The sequence below is a fragment of the Benincasa hispida genome, chromosome 2, assembly GCF_027475165.1.
Source record: "Benincasa hispida cultivar pf3 chromosome 2, pf3_genome.v1.1, whole genome shotgun sequence".
In the NCBI taxonomy this organism is placed as follows: domain Eukaryota; kingdom Viridiplantae; phylum Streptophyta; class Magnoliopsida; order Cucurbitales; family Cucurbitaceae; genus Benincasa; species Benincasa hispida.
The window spans coordinates 54718408-54732864 of NC_143479.1; the positions used below are offsets into that span (position 1 = coordinate 54718408).

General features: G+C 35.2%; 1 protein-coding gene across 1 annotated transcript; it reads left to right on the top strand.

The window, feature by feature from the left end:
* The first annotated feature begins 402 nt into the window (after positions 1-402).
* Positions 403-13559, top strand: B73 (molybdopterin biosynthesis CNX1 protein / molybdenum cofactor biosynthesis enzyme CNX1 (CNX1)). Its single transcript, XM_039023098.2, has 13 exons — positions 403-795; positions 1304-1430; positions 3181-3296; positions 6340-6441; positions 6529-6612; positions 6852-7079; positions 7164-7354; positions 7450-7554; positions 7693-8001; positions 11120-11277; positions 11378-11484; positions 11597-11653; positions 13055-13559. The coding sequence occupies exons 1-13, from the start codon at positions 610-612 to the stop codon at positions 13271-13273; spliced, it is 1989 nt and encodes a 662-aa protein (XP_038879026.1). The 5' UTR covers positions 403-609; the 3' UTR covers positions 13274-13559.
* The last annotated feature ends 898 nt before the right edge of the window (positions 13560-14457 follow it).

Here is a 14457-nt window from a genome sequence, read left to right on the forward strand (position 1 = left end):
ATCTATGTCAACAAGTTTATGGCATGGACTTGCATCATAGTATATCACTTGCGTTACAAGCATGATGTGGCTATGATCAAGTATACACGTGTCGATTGCACATGTATCAAGTGACCATGCATCCGAGTATCGAGGATCGTGTGATGAGCCAGCGAAGATCGAGTGACGAGTAATCGAGGATCGAGTTCCTTAGTAGGCTCAAGCGCGCGTGATGCATCTTAGGGGTGAAGCGGTAAAATCACATGTGGATGACGTAAGCAAAATACCACTTTCTATTACTTTTTCTACATGTGGCCAATTTTTCATTTGGGTTTTCCAAATGAGGCCACCCGTAAAAAAAAAAAAAAACCAATAATTGCAATTTTCTTATTTATTATTATTATTTTTAAGAATCATGTTTTTATGACTCCAAAATTCCAAATTACACGGGTAATTGGGGATTTCGAATGAATAATTTCATATCGTTCTTATCGATCATCATCACTCTTCCATGAGCTGAAGAGTCAAGTTTCCACTGCCACAATTTCGTCCATCACTCTCCATCGAATCCTATAAAACCGTTCTTCTCTTCCGCTCATTCTCCTGTTTATCTAACCCAACAGTTTTCCAATGGCGGATCACTCTTGTGTCAAGTCCACCGCCATGATTTCTCCAGATGAAGCTCTAAAAATTGTGCTGGAAGTCGCTCAACGCCTCCCCCCCATTTCCGTCTCTCTTCACTGTGCTCTTGGGAAGGTCTTGGCTCGAGACATTCGCGCTTCTGACCCTTTGCCCCCTTATCCAGCCTCCATTAAGGTACTTTCATACCATACTGAGCTTAATTTTTGTTCAGGATTGGTTGTTTTCTTAGTTGACCGGATGAAATTTGATTGCTCCATTTGGAGCTAGTGGAATTTTCTTCGTGGGTTTTCCTTGTTCTTTGGTTTTTGATTGGAAGAAATGAAATGATGTCGGAATTCAGATTACTTGGTTCTGGCTTCCAGGGGAGCTGATAGATTACGTCTGCTTTGGGAATTTCTTAGTTGACCGGAAGAAATTTTGATTGCTCCATGTGCAGCTGGTGGACTTTTCTTTGTGGGTTTTCCTTGTTCTTTGGTTGTTGATCGGAAGAAATGAAATGATGTCAGAATTCAGATTACTTGGTTCTTGCTTCCAGTGGGGCTGATAGATTTTGTTTCAGTGGACTTTCTCTCTTGCTTTACTTTCTGACTGGAAGAAATTATGTTATTTTGATGTCTGCTTGGCAAAATTCTTTTGAAGTGTGATGGCTAGATTCATGACACTTGGGAATCTTTCTTTGTAGGATGGTTATGCAGTGGTTGCTTCAGATGGACCCGGGGAGTATCCAGTGATTACAGAATCTAGAGCTGGGAATGATGGAGTTGGCGTGGTAGTTACTCCAGGAACCGTTGCCTACATAACCACTGGAGGTGCTTTTCTGATCATATATTGAATCATCCCCAAATTTCCATTTTGTAGTTAGAATGTGGTAAATAAGACTTCATGCTAAGAGCATTTTTTTCTGTTAGATTACATCACATATCTGCTCAATATAATTTGTCAAAGATTTGGTATTCACATTCTATAGAACATCTAGTGGTTAAGTAGTGTAGTTAATCAGCTTTTCTTGATGAAAGTTTCAAAATGAGTTATTGTTGATGTACTGATAGTATCACTAATGGAGAAAATTTGATATTTCACCAACTTAATGAGGTAGTTTGTTTTCTAAGCTTTTCTTCACTGAAGTATTCGTCAAGGTCTACCTTGGAGGGAGTTGATAATGATGGTAGTTAGCACTTTGTTAGCTGGAACAAAGTTGTTTCCTCGACTGAATTTTGTGGTCTAGCTTTGGGAGGAGTTGCTAAAATTAAAAAGAACATAGCCCTTTTACTCAAATGGCTGTTGAGCTTCTCTGCAGAGGAAATTAGCTTTTTGGATAAACTGATGGTTATTTTTTAGGAAGAAACTTGGATATTTTTTCACCATCCATCACCACTTCGCAAGTTGGAGCCATGGGAGTGAACTTTTAGTCTGTGGAAAAGAACAAACATGACTTCATTTGGTATGATGTTTGGTCTTTAGGTCTTGTGTCAAGCAATGAGGTCAGGATTTGATCCAAAATTTTCAAGCTCATCATGATTAGACTTGGAGCGATGAGGAAACTTGGAAGGGCCATAGCCCCAAGAAGATCAAATTCTTTATCTGGACAGCAGTTTAACTGCCCAAATACCTCCCACAAAGTGTAGAGAAGAAATCCAAAGTTTTTACACTCTCCCCAAATCTGCCCCGAGTGTTTCAAGATGAAGGGACCCCTAACCATCTCTTTATCCACTGCAGTTTTGCCTTATCCTCTATCCTTGCGAGGGTGGAATTTTATCTGGGAACCATTTGAGTTTTTCGTGCCCCTGGAAGTGGAAGATGACCTTTCTAAATGGTTTTCTAGCTGATGGCTTAAGGATAAGATCAGGTTTTCTTGGTTGGATGTGGTTATGGCCCTCCATGGCTTCTTTCAGTAGAAAGAAACTCTTGAATATCTTTAGGTAAGTATGATTCTTTTGTTCATTTCTACGACTGTGTATAGTGTTTGACCTCCAATTTGAGCGCTCCTCACAAATCTTTGTAATATTCCTATAATTTTCATGTTTAACTCCTTTTTTTGGTGTAGAGTCATCTTGTCTTTATGGCCTCTAGGTTGTTTTTTTTTTTAATTTGAATTAAGATTGATCCTATAATTTTTTTTTGAGCAAATTGCAAAAACCACATCTAAAGTATGGTGGTGGTAGTTACAATTATACCCTCAAACTTTCAATCGTAAAAATTGAGTCCTCAAACTTATACAAGTGTTAAAATTGGACCCTCAAATTTGGATAATTGTAGAAATTGTAACAATTGTATAAGTTTGAGGATTCAATTTTTATCATTTGAAGATTCAATTTCTACAACTATTGTAAGTTTGAGGGTTTAATTTTACCACTGAAGTTTGGGGGTTCAATTTTACTATAAAAAGTTTGAGGGTAAATTGCAACTACCACCATACTTCAGGGATGGTTTTTGCAATTTGCCATTTTTTCGAAAAAGATGGTCATTGTGTTTTTAACTGTTTTCTTCTTTTTTCTTACTGTGTTGGCTTTTTCTTCCCTTTTTGAAATTTCAATTCATTCTTCTTGTTACATTTTTAAGGACCAATACCTGATGGTGCTGATGCGGTAGTTCAAGTTGAGGACACTGAAAAAATTGAATCCAAGCGTGTTAAAATAAAAGTGAAAGCCAGGAAGGGTGCTGATATCCGCCCAGTGGTATTAGTTCATTACTTTTTTTCTTTTGAAATAAATAACAAATAAAGCACTATCTCATTGAAAGGTTCTATCACAATGACAATTATTTTGTTAGGGAAGAAAATTTTTCTTCAGAGAATATCAACACAAATAATTCCAGCGGACAATAAGTATTGTAAGCACAAAGGGCAACAAAAAAAAAAAAAGGTAGTAATGCATGCAATTGTTTCTAGATGTGAAAGAATTTCCATTAACAACTAAAGAATACAATAGAGAATGGCAGATATGGTGTGGTCTTTTCAGCAATAAGGCTTGAGGGGTGATGGGTGAACTCTCTTTGGTGCAGCCTTTCTTCAACTTCTTGTAAAATAGTTCCTTTGCAGTCTTCAGTAGATACTGATTAGCAAGTTCTCTTTTATGCTTTACTCATTAGAAAGTTCTTTTTTATGCTTGGTTAGTTATCTTTTCCTATTATTTTGCACGTTCAACTTTCTATTGAAAAGCAATGCTTTCTTTTCAATAATTTATTCACAATTGCATAAACTCTGAACACCAGAATTATTATGGAAAGGAAATGAATTTCTCTTCCATTTCCCACTAAAAGGGTGGAAATATCCTCCATCATCATTTTCAATGGAAGCTATATTTTTAAGTATTTCTTTTGATGGAAATACTATGGAGGAAAAGTTAGTTTACAGAAATGGAGAAGGAGCCATTTGTTCTCTGGTTAGTTTTTCTCCTATCTCCCATTGAAAGGGTGGAAATATCTTCCATTATCATTTTCAGTGGAGGCTTTATCTCTAAGTATCGCTTTTGATGGAAGATACAATGGGGGAAACGTTAGTTTACAGAAAAGGAGAAGGAACCGTTATTTCTCTGTTTTTATTGAGTTTGTTGATTGTTTGAGGAGTCTGCAGTTAAGCCAAAGGGGTAACAAATTCATTAGACAATTCCTGATTGACGAATATCATTTATTGGTGATATCATTTTGTTGAATCTACTTCTCTTTTAGCTAGTTTTTAGAGGAAGTTGCCTCTTCCTTTTTATGTCTAACTACTATTACTATTCAATGAAAATGCTTTTTGTAATTTTTACCGGATAGGAACTTCTTTTGCATCCCACTTCATACTATCAATAAATGGTTATTGTTTCCTATAAAAAAAAATAAAATAAAATTATGGGTGAAGTCTTTAACAAGCGTGGATATGTCCTTGAAGTTTGTAAATTGAAACCTCAACTTTGTCATTGGCATCAACGTTTTACTCCTTCAATGAAGCCTGTATGCAGTTTTCTCATAAGAAGAGAGAAGGAAGCATTTAAGAAGGGAGTAGTTATGAATCACTTACATGAAGGAAGGTTCCTCAATGGGGATCGATAACAAAATGAATGAAAGAACATCGACCTGTGCACAATATTGAAGGAGATTGGATTGAATGCTTACTTAATCGACTTGCATGATTTACACGTATCCAACACATACCAAGTTCCATCTTTTGACAAAAATATTTTCCTTCCAGCTGAATTCCAGATTTCCACCTGAACTTCAGCTGGAAGGTTAACGAATCTGATTAATAGATGTTTTGGACCCAACTCAATAATGGATTGGATTGTACTATTTAATCCACATAACCTTTAGGTCCCTTTGGGTACATCTAATAATTCATATAACCTTTAGTTTGATGATGGATCCAACCTCATAGGATGTGTCACGGGATTATCTTGAGGGTCTAACAGGATGCCTCTATGGTATTTGGGTTGGGTTGGTTTGAATTATTTTAATCTCCCTTTTTATTTTTTTGTTTAAATTTGAGAAACGAAATGTGAAACTACTTGAAAGATCTATTCATATATTTTCACACATTGAATAATAATAGAGTTCAATGTCATCGTGCACGTTATGAAAGATTAAACTTCAAGTATTTGAGCCAATTATGTTCCAAGAATTATTGGAGAGAAATAATGTCAATGAGTGGAATGAAATTAGAAAAATAAAATGCATTAGTAATTTTATTATCCTAATACGAACAAACTATATTTTTTTATATCTCTAAATTTGGGTTAGTTTGGTTTACCCAACCCAAATGATTATTTATAGGGATAAAGTTACCAACATGGACTGCATTGCTACTCTTGATAATTAAACAAATAAATGTTCCATCTATAGGAAGATGCTTTTTTGTTCATCCAATTCAAGTTGGAAAATATTAGGTCCCTTGTCCGCTTTTATGTTTCTTTGTGGGCTTCGGTTTTGAAGACTTTTTGTAAGAATAGGAGTTATGTTACATGGTTGAAGTCCCTTCTTGTAGGGGGAGGTGTTTTTGTGGGCTGTTTTTTTTTGTATACCCATGTATTCTTTCATATTTTCCTCAATCAAAACCATTGATTTTATCTTAATGAAAAAGAAATTCAAGTTGGAAAGTATTTAAAAGAATTTCTTAAGAAGAAAAATATTGAAGTACTTCAACCAGATTCTACACTTTCTTTTTTGACCTATAATGGCTATCATGTGATTGGCTCTTTATAAAGCTTATGAACAGATGCCAGCAAGATTTTCAATCACACTTTGGTTTATGAAGTCAATTGTTTATTTGTCTGTCTGTTTATCTTTTTCTTTTTTTTCCCGGCTATGATATGTTGGTTGGTGAACACTGATCTAGGTCAATATGTTATCAGGCCGCATTTTTGGACAGGTTATTGTTTGGACATGAAGTTTTGTTCTTGTTAAAATCTTAATATAGTGAGAACTACGTTCCATGAGGACTGTAAATTGAAGCTTAGATGCAATTTATTCAGTATGGGAGATTTGGTGTATCTGGATTCTCTGTTATTTTTTATTACCTCACACATCCTATACTATTTAGAGAAATTTAAACAATAGTTATTTCTTTCCTATTTTTTCACTTTTTGTTAGGCTCAGGCCATACTGCAGCAAATATCTTTACTAAAAAGCGATATTTTATATTCATGTCTTGTGGGCATGGCTTATGTATTACTAGACTTGGTTATTAGAATTGTGGCTTTTTTACCAATTGAACTTGAGTAGCTGATGGTGCTGCTTTCCCAGGGATGCGATATCGAGAAGGATGCTCTTGTATTAAAAGCTGGCGATAAAATAGGTGCTTCAGAAATTGGCCTGCTTGCTACTGTGGGTGTTATGACAGTGAAGGTATTATAATGCCCGATGTATTTTGTTTATAGTCATATATTCTCTCATCCATCTCCTTTCTGATTTACCTTTTATATTGTCTCATAGGTATATCCTACTCCAGTAGTTGCTGTTCTTTCTACAGGGGATGAACTTGTAGAGCCACAGACTGAACGTCTGGGTCGTGGGCAGGTATTATGGAACATTGCTTTGCTGTGAACTCTTGTATATTTGGCATGTGTATGCTCAGCTTTCATACCAGTCTTGTTACTTTTTCAAGAGTGACGTTTTACCTGATAAAAGAACTCCATAATATACATTGTGAGGTATTTAGTTATATACTCTCTCATCATTCACTACTTCTCATTTGATGAGTTAATTTACGTTATTTAGTTTTATGAAGTTTTTATTTGATAAAATAAATTGTGCAGATTAGGGATTCAAACCGTGCTATGTTACTTGCTGCTGCTGTTCAACACCAATGCAAAGTTATCGACTTTGGTATTGCTAGAGATGATGAAAGCGAGCTTGAGAAAGTCTTGGAAAATGTCTTTTCTGCTGGAGTCAACATCCTTCTAACTTCTGGTGGTGTTTCAATGGGAGATAGGGATTATGTCAAGCCATTACTTGCTAAGAAAGGGGTTGTATATTTTAATGCGGTATGCAGATGGTTCTAGAAACGCTTTCACTCGGTTGTTCCCGTTCTTTGTAGTTTTTTCATGGAATTGAGAATGTCTTTTCAGGTCTTCATGAGGCCGGGGAAACCTGTGACTTTTGCAGATATCAAACCAGATACCGCAGAAAAGAAGGAATTGAATCAGATCCTTGCATTTGGGTTACCTGGAAATCCTGTGAGCTCTTTAGTTTGTTTCCAACTATTTGTAGTCCCTGCCATCCGCCAACTTGGTGGATGGGAAAACCCTCATCTTCTTAGGTAGCTGAAAAATCAAATTGTTGTCCTTCTCTTTCTTTCTTACCATTCCCCTCATAATTTTTTATACTTTACCTGTTTTTCTCTATAAAATGCAGAGTGCAAGTACGTCTTCCAGAGCCAATAAAGTCAGATCCTATTCGACCACTTTTTCATTGCGCAATTGTCAAGTGGAAAGATAATGATGGGTCAGGAACTCCTGGGTAAGTTGTTGGGTAAATCTGATTCTTTGTTCTACACTCAGTAGGACCGTTGCAACTTGTCACTCTCTCTGTTGCATTTTAACTTTCTTGAATATCCTTTATATGTTATTCATTTGACATTACTGTTTTTTGGATCAGTTTCTCTGCGGAAAGTACTGGTCAACAGGTGAGCAGCAGACTTTTGAATTTGAAATCTGCCAATGCTTTGTTGGAATTGCCACCAACAGGAAATTCCATACCTGCTGGAACTTCTGTATCGGCTATTGTTATTTCCGATATAAGCAATATTGCTGGCTGTGCCAACTCCTTTTCATCTAATTCAGTAGTCTCTCTGAAAAGTAATATATCCAAAGAAATTAGCACCAGTCAGGTTCAAGATAGTGGGTCTAAAGTAGCTATTCTTACTGTGAGCGATACTGTTGCATCTGGGGCTGGTCCTGATCGAAGGTATGGCATTTAACAATCTTTTTTCCTCCTTCTTGTGCATTTCTTTTGCTTGGTGATCTATATTGGTTCTTTTGCTAGAGGGATTGGGGGTACTCTTTTGGTAGAACCTTGGATGGTATAGGTCGTGACAACAAGCACTACCATTGAGATTCTCTTGTTCTTAAAAATCATATACTTTCAATCTAAAAAGCCTACGAGAAAGTTGTCAAAGAACTCTTCAAAACTAAGAAGCAAAAGCATGGACATGACAGGACACGACAATACATCAATTTCTATAAAACTAGGATACAGACACGTTGGGGATAATGCTTCTTTAGGATATATGTAAATTTAACATATAAATCGCGGTGGCTGCTGCTATTTTCAAACTCTTCTTTGTGAATCCCATATAGAAGGGAAGGGAAGGTGAGTTGGGGTTTTTATTTTTCAACTTTTAACTTATGTTGTATTCGTTTTTCCTTTGGTCTAAAAATTAATACGAGATGGGACTTAAAAATTGGTCTCAAAATGAATGGGTTGAGCCTTTCTTAGTTACTATTTATTATTATCAAAATTTATGCCAACATATCCATTTATCCCCGCATTTTTTTTAATATTAGACTTAATTCGGCATGCCAGTTTGGAGCATGTCCTTGTCCGACATGTATCTAACTCAGACACTCTGCCTAACATAAGGGTCCGTATCCGCGCTTCATAGCCTCAAAAGAATTTTAGTTTTACTATAAGGTGCCAACTGAAAAAGAACCGAGGTTTATGTGAGAGTATGATATTCCCAAAATATCCTATTAGAACTAATGTGAGAGTACTCCCGCAGTTTCCTATGTAGAAATTCCATACATTTAGTAATATTGCCCTAATTCTTCTATCAGCTAAATCTTTTTTAAGATAGAAGAGTAATGATATTTGTGTTCCCTCATTCAATTTTGTATATATGGTAATTGTTCTGCAACGATATTAAGCTCTTACATATGGAAAAAGGTATCATGTAATTATTTGACAGAGTTGGTGAGAATGTCTGATTTTTTTGCTTAGGAAATCCAGTGTCTTTAAGTAATTTTGCATCTGGATACTCCTCTTTGAATGTTTGTTTCTTAGAGGCCACTATATTGATGCTAAATAAAAAGGAGCGAAGGCGTTGATATATTTTTTCCCCTTGAAAAGGAAAAGGGAAAATATTAAATGCTTTGCAACAACATTTACAAAATAATCTAGGATTTCAATTCTTGGACAAATGGATTTCCATATTCTTATTCTTGAAATTTTTACCTATATTTTGGTCTTGTTTCGTTAGATTATTACTGGGGGAAATATTGGGAATGCTATTAGGATATTAGTAGTGGCATAACTGTAATTACTTGGCAGTTTGTTTAGGTGAGTTTGTTATTAATAGAGGGAGTTAGAGAGGACAAGGATAGGCATGCATTATTTTGAAATGTCACTCTACATTGGATTATGCAAGAAGAGAGCCCTCTCAGAAGGCTATAATCATTCACTTTTAAAGATGCATTTATATGTATCATTTGTATAACATTGAAACTGGTTCTTCGGAGCCAAAGTGAGCTTAGTTTAACAATAATTTATGGCATTCCCTGCTGTTATTGTACTAAAAAAAACCTGGTGCTTTGGAAAATACGATTCTATTAAGCATAAAACCTTGAAATTCATATTGATCAAACTAATCGAAATAGATGATGGGCTCTCTATATTTCTAATTTTTTATAGCAACTATTTAGTTTAGTTGGCTTGTTGGTTTTCCCCCCTTTAACTTACAAGACAAGATCCATGCAGAGTCCTCATTATCCAAGTCATATGGATCGTTTGGGCTCTGCTCGTCTTCTAGATTCTTCTTTGCTTGTATTTGAACGCTTTTATTTTCTCCGTTCAAGTTTTGTATCGTTTGTATTATCTCAATACTCTTCGTTGCTTTTTGATATCGTGTATTTTTTTTAGTATTAGTCTCTTTTCATTCTATCAATGAAAAGTCTGGTTTTGTTTTAAAAAATATATAGTCCTCATTGCACTAGTGCTTGGTGACCGAGATGTGATTAGATTGGATCCTTTGGTACAATTTTCTATTTTTTAAAATGTCTTTTTTTCTTTTTTGGAATGAAGTGGTTGTCGAGGCCATTGAAGAGTAAGGACTTTCTCCCTTTCTACCAACAAGGAAACGAATGCAGCAGTTTTCCTTGTTGGACAATTGGTGTTTGTTTCCCACCCTCTTGCCACGATGGAGAGGATTCTTTTGGAGAGTTTGACTTGGTAGGTTTATGAACTGGTGCTTCCTACGTGTGGGGGATACTTCAAGAGAAGATCTCCTACTGACTAGCCTTTGGACTGTAGGAGGTTTACTTGGCCAAGTCTCTCTTTGAGAGCGCTTCTTTTTTACTCGAAGGGTTTGGGAGTAGACGACCACAGATGGGCCGTGTCGTTGTGGTACCATAGATATCAAAACACGTGCATACACACACACAGATGGGTTATGTCATCGATATTATCAAATTAAAGTTTTTCAGGTCTGTCAAGAAATATGTAAGGCCCCTACTTATGGTTATATTATGATTATTAGTATGTTTATGAACAAGGACATATTAGTAAGTAGCTAAAGAGTTTATGAGGATTTTTAGTTATTAATAGGAGGGAGTGGGTTGGGAGCAAGGTATAAAGATTTTAGTAGAAAGTGTGGGAATTTTGGGACAGATTAGCCCTCTCGAAAGACTATGTTATATTGTAACTTCTTTTGATATTGCAATATAAATTTCTATCTTTTAATGTGTTTTGTGTTCTTTATTGTTATCGAGTTTTCTTGTTAGGTGGTAACCTAACAAAATATTACTATTATTGTTTTACAAAACAATAAACACTTAGGGCATGTTTGGTTCAAGTAGTAGGAGTTGGGAGAATGGAGACCACTCCTTGTTTCACCCAAGGACTTCATGGGCCCATTACTAAAAAACATCAACTTCATGACTTATCAACTCCTTACACTATCGGGTCCATGACTAAACACCTTTTCAGACTTAACAACTCCACTCCTTGCCTCAAATGAAGTTCTCAAAATTTATGTGTTTTCACCATTGGGCATGAAGGCCTTGACAAAATATTCCTTTCTTTCATATAGTGGACCAAGGGCTGTTTCTATTGTCCAAGCCTCATCAGAAAAATTAGGAGGGGTCAGTATTGTTGCAACAGCCGTTGTCTCAGACGATGTCAGTAAAATTCAGGATGTTCTTGTGAAATGGTGTGACATTGACAAAGTCGATCTTATTCTCACACTTGGTAATACTTCACTAAATTCAATCTTCTCCCGCTTGGGAGGTGCAATTTTTGTCCAGTTCCCTTTATTTTCTCTTTTTGTTAAAAATTAATTTTCTTCTAGGTGGAACTGGATTTTCCCCAAGAGATGTGACGCCTGAAGCAACCAAACCATTATTGCATAAGGAGACCCCTGGTCTACTATATGTTATGATGCAAGAGAGCCTTAAGGTAAATATTCAGATGTCTGCTGCATATTGTTGTCTGATGGTTCTGCTATCATACCTTTATTCTGCACAGCAATTTTGATTGCTCCTAAGCTAATCCGAACCTTCTGTGATAGGTAACGCCATTTGCTGTGCTTTCACGTTCTGCAGCTGGGATTAGAGGATCAACCCTGGTAATGCCATCAATTTTCTTTCCAAATTTCTGTTTAGTTTTTTTCCAGATGAAATGACCATGAGGAGAAACTGAAACTTTTCATTGAAGCAGCGATAATTTGTACTCCAATTGGCGTTAGTAAGTATAGAATCATAGTTACATAAAAGAGAAGAAAGAGTAGACCAATATAAGCCCAAAAGATCCTATAATATATCCCAATCAATATACTTTTTTTTTTCCTTTTTCTTTTTCCCCTTGAAAAACCTGGTTTCTTTCCAACCAAACACCCGAAAGAACAACCATGACACACGGCAGTACAAGACTGGTGCTTTAGGATGGAAGGAAGGAATCCCAATAGGTCACCATAATGCGGTGTAGCCAGACCTCTGTTCCAGACCTATCTGCTCTAGAGATGATTCTCTAGTTCCTTTTCAACCAAATATTCTGCAGTCTGATGAAAATTACAGCTTGCTAAACAGCTTTTTATCTCGAAATGGAGGTGGCAAACAATATTTGTCAACAATCTGAAGGGAATCAGCCACCTTTACTCAAACCAATATTTGCTACCGTCTTTCCAGAGGGAGTTGTCGCCCTGAGAGAAATGCCAAGCCCATTTGGAAGATCAAACCACAATTTTGTTGTTGATATAACCGAATTTGAGAACTGATTAGAATAGGGAAACTAGAGAATAAGGGTCTAACAATTTAGTTTTCTTGTTTTTTTAAGATAAGAAACATTTCATTGATAAAATGAAATAAGCACCTATACATGATTACAATAGAGATTTTCAATTGAAAACAGTAAGAGAGACTAAAGTGTTTAAAAGGGTGCCTATTTTTGCACCATAAAAGAGTTGTAGGCAGAACCGAGTCCTTAAAACTCTATCAAACACTGAAAGAATCCCTAAAAGAGGTTTATCAAGTTTTGTTGTGAGATTTATGGGTTCTTCACGTTCTTGGCCTTTATTTTGGTATTTTGTTTTCATTGTATTTCGCTTATTGTCCTCTTTTCCTTGGCGGAGTTTTTTTATTTTTGAGCATTAGTTTCTTTTTTTATATATTAATGAATCATTGCATTTTTCTGTTTTTTTTAAAAAAATGATATATCCGAATTCGAGACCTCTTTTCCTCTCAAGTCTTAATTACAAATAGAGATCTTTCGAATTGATTTTCACCATCTTTCCACTTCATTTGGCTCATAAAAAGTTCCTAAAACTCTTTTCTTCATCTTTTAAAGCTTTTCATTCTGCAAGCCTTTCTTCTACCACCATCTCCTCGTAAACAACTCTACAATTCAACAATTCATTCAAAATTATATCAACATAAAATTTGCACTTCCTCTAACAGAAAAATTCTAGATCTGCTACTAGTTATCTTGAGTGCATGACGTTGGAACTTACTCTCATGTTATCTCTGTTCAGATTATCAACATGCCCGGAAATCCTAATGCTGCAGCGGAGTGCATGGACGCCTTATTGCCGAGCCTTAAACATGCATTGAAGCAAATGAAAGGAGACAAGAGAGAAAAACATCCTCGTCATGTTCCTCATGCTGAAGCAACACCAATAAATATTTGGGAGCAGAGTTATAAGCTGGCTTCTGAAGGTGTAAGTGAAACTGGGTGCTCTTGTTCTCATTAAATAAAATACAACGTTCTGCAATAATAATCACTGAAACTTGCAACTTTTTGTCCAATAATCTATCATTTCTTTTCAACTTTTCAATATGAACATGATCCTTTCGAATGTTTTATAGAGTCATCTCAGCCTTCTGATGTTTGGATGCTTAGGAGAGCCTTCTGTTTCAGCTAATGTATGTAACCTATGTTGCTGAGTATACAGTCTATAAACAGACAAGGCCATGTCTATAATCTGATGATGTACGTTAAATTATAAGTTTAGTTTCTAAGGCATTGTTTGGTAACTATTTTATTTTTTGTTTTTGAAAATTAAGTTTATTTACTCTCAATTTCTTACAATTATTTGCATTTTTTTCCGTACAAGAGTTGTGTTCTTAGACAAATTAAAAAAAAAAAAGGGTTTTTAAAAGTACTTTTTTAGTTATATATTAAAAAAGTATTTATTTTAGTTTTCAAAGTTTGGCTTGATTTTTTAAAACATTGGTAAAAAGTTAGATAGAAAGAAGAAATTTAGAGATGGAATAAGTGCTTATAGGGTTAATTTTAAAAAATAAAAAACCAAATAGTTATTAAACGTGGCTAAACTTTCACGTTTGTGTTGATTTGATCTTTGAATTTTCAAAAATATCTAATAAGTCTTTAGATTTTTGGATCTTTGTCTATTTGGTTTATTAACTTTAAAAAATGTCTAGTAGATTAATGAATTTTCAATTTTTCGTAACTAGTTGACTTATCTATTTGACAAAATTGTTAGTTCAAGGACCTATTAAATGTAGATATTTCATAAGTTTAGAGCATTTGGATACATAATTAAGAATTGTTAAAATCTATTGAGCACGTCTTAGGACGAAAGATTTTTTAGACTCAAAACTTTAAAGTTCATAAATGAAATATTTTTTCTAGTCAATATATATTTTAAATTGTTTAATGTCGAGTCAGCTTTCTCTTGTTAAGTTTGGATATTTGAAGGGAGTTTTCAAATATCTCAAAGTTGAAAGTTTATTAGATAATTTTTATTTATTATTATTTTAATCTCAATTTATGTTGGAGTTGGTGTTGGGTGCATGAAGTCTAGTGAAGAAATGGGATATGATCCAATCCCTTCAATGGACCAAAAATTAAAACTCTAGCAGAGTAAATTAAAAATAAAATAAGAATTTAGCAACAACTATGAAAATGAATATT

What these genes read in the sequence shown, in the direction of transcription:
- B73 (XM_039023098.2), top strand. Translation starts at nt 610, where the DNA reads ATGGCGGATCACTCTTGTGTCAAGTCCACCGCCATGATTTCTCCAGAT. An exon ending in GGGTTGTATATTTTAATGCG is followed by an intron (nt 7,080 to 7,163) that starts GTATGCAGATGG and finishes ATGTCTTTTCAG; the next exon opens with GTCTTCATGAGGCCGGGGAA. An exon ending in GGGGCTGGTCCTGATCGAAG is followed by an intron (nt 8,002 to 11,119) that starts GTATGGCATTTA and finishes TCTTTCATATAG; the next exon opens with TGGACCAAGGGCTGTTTCTA.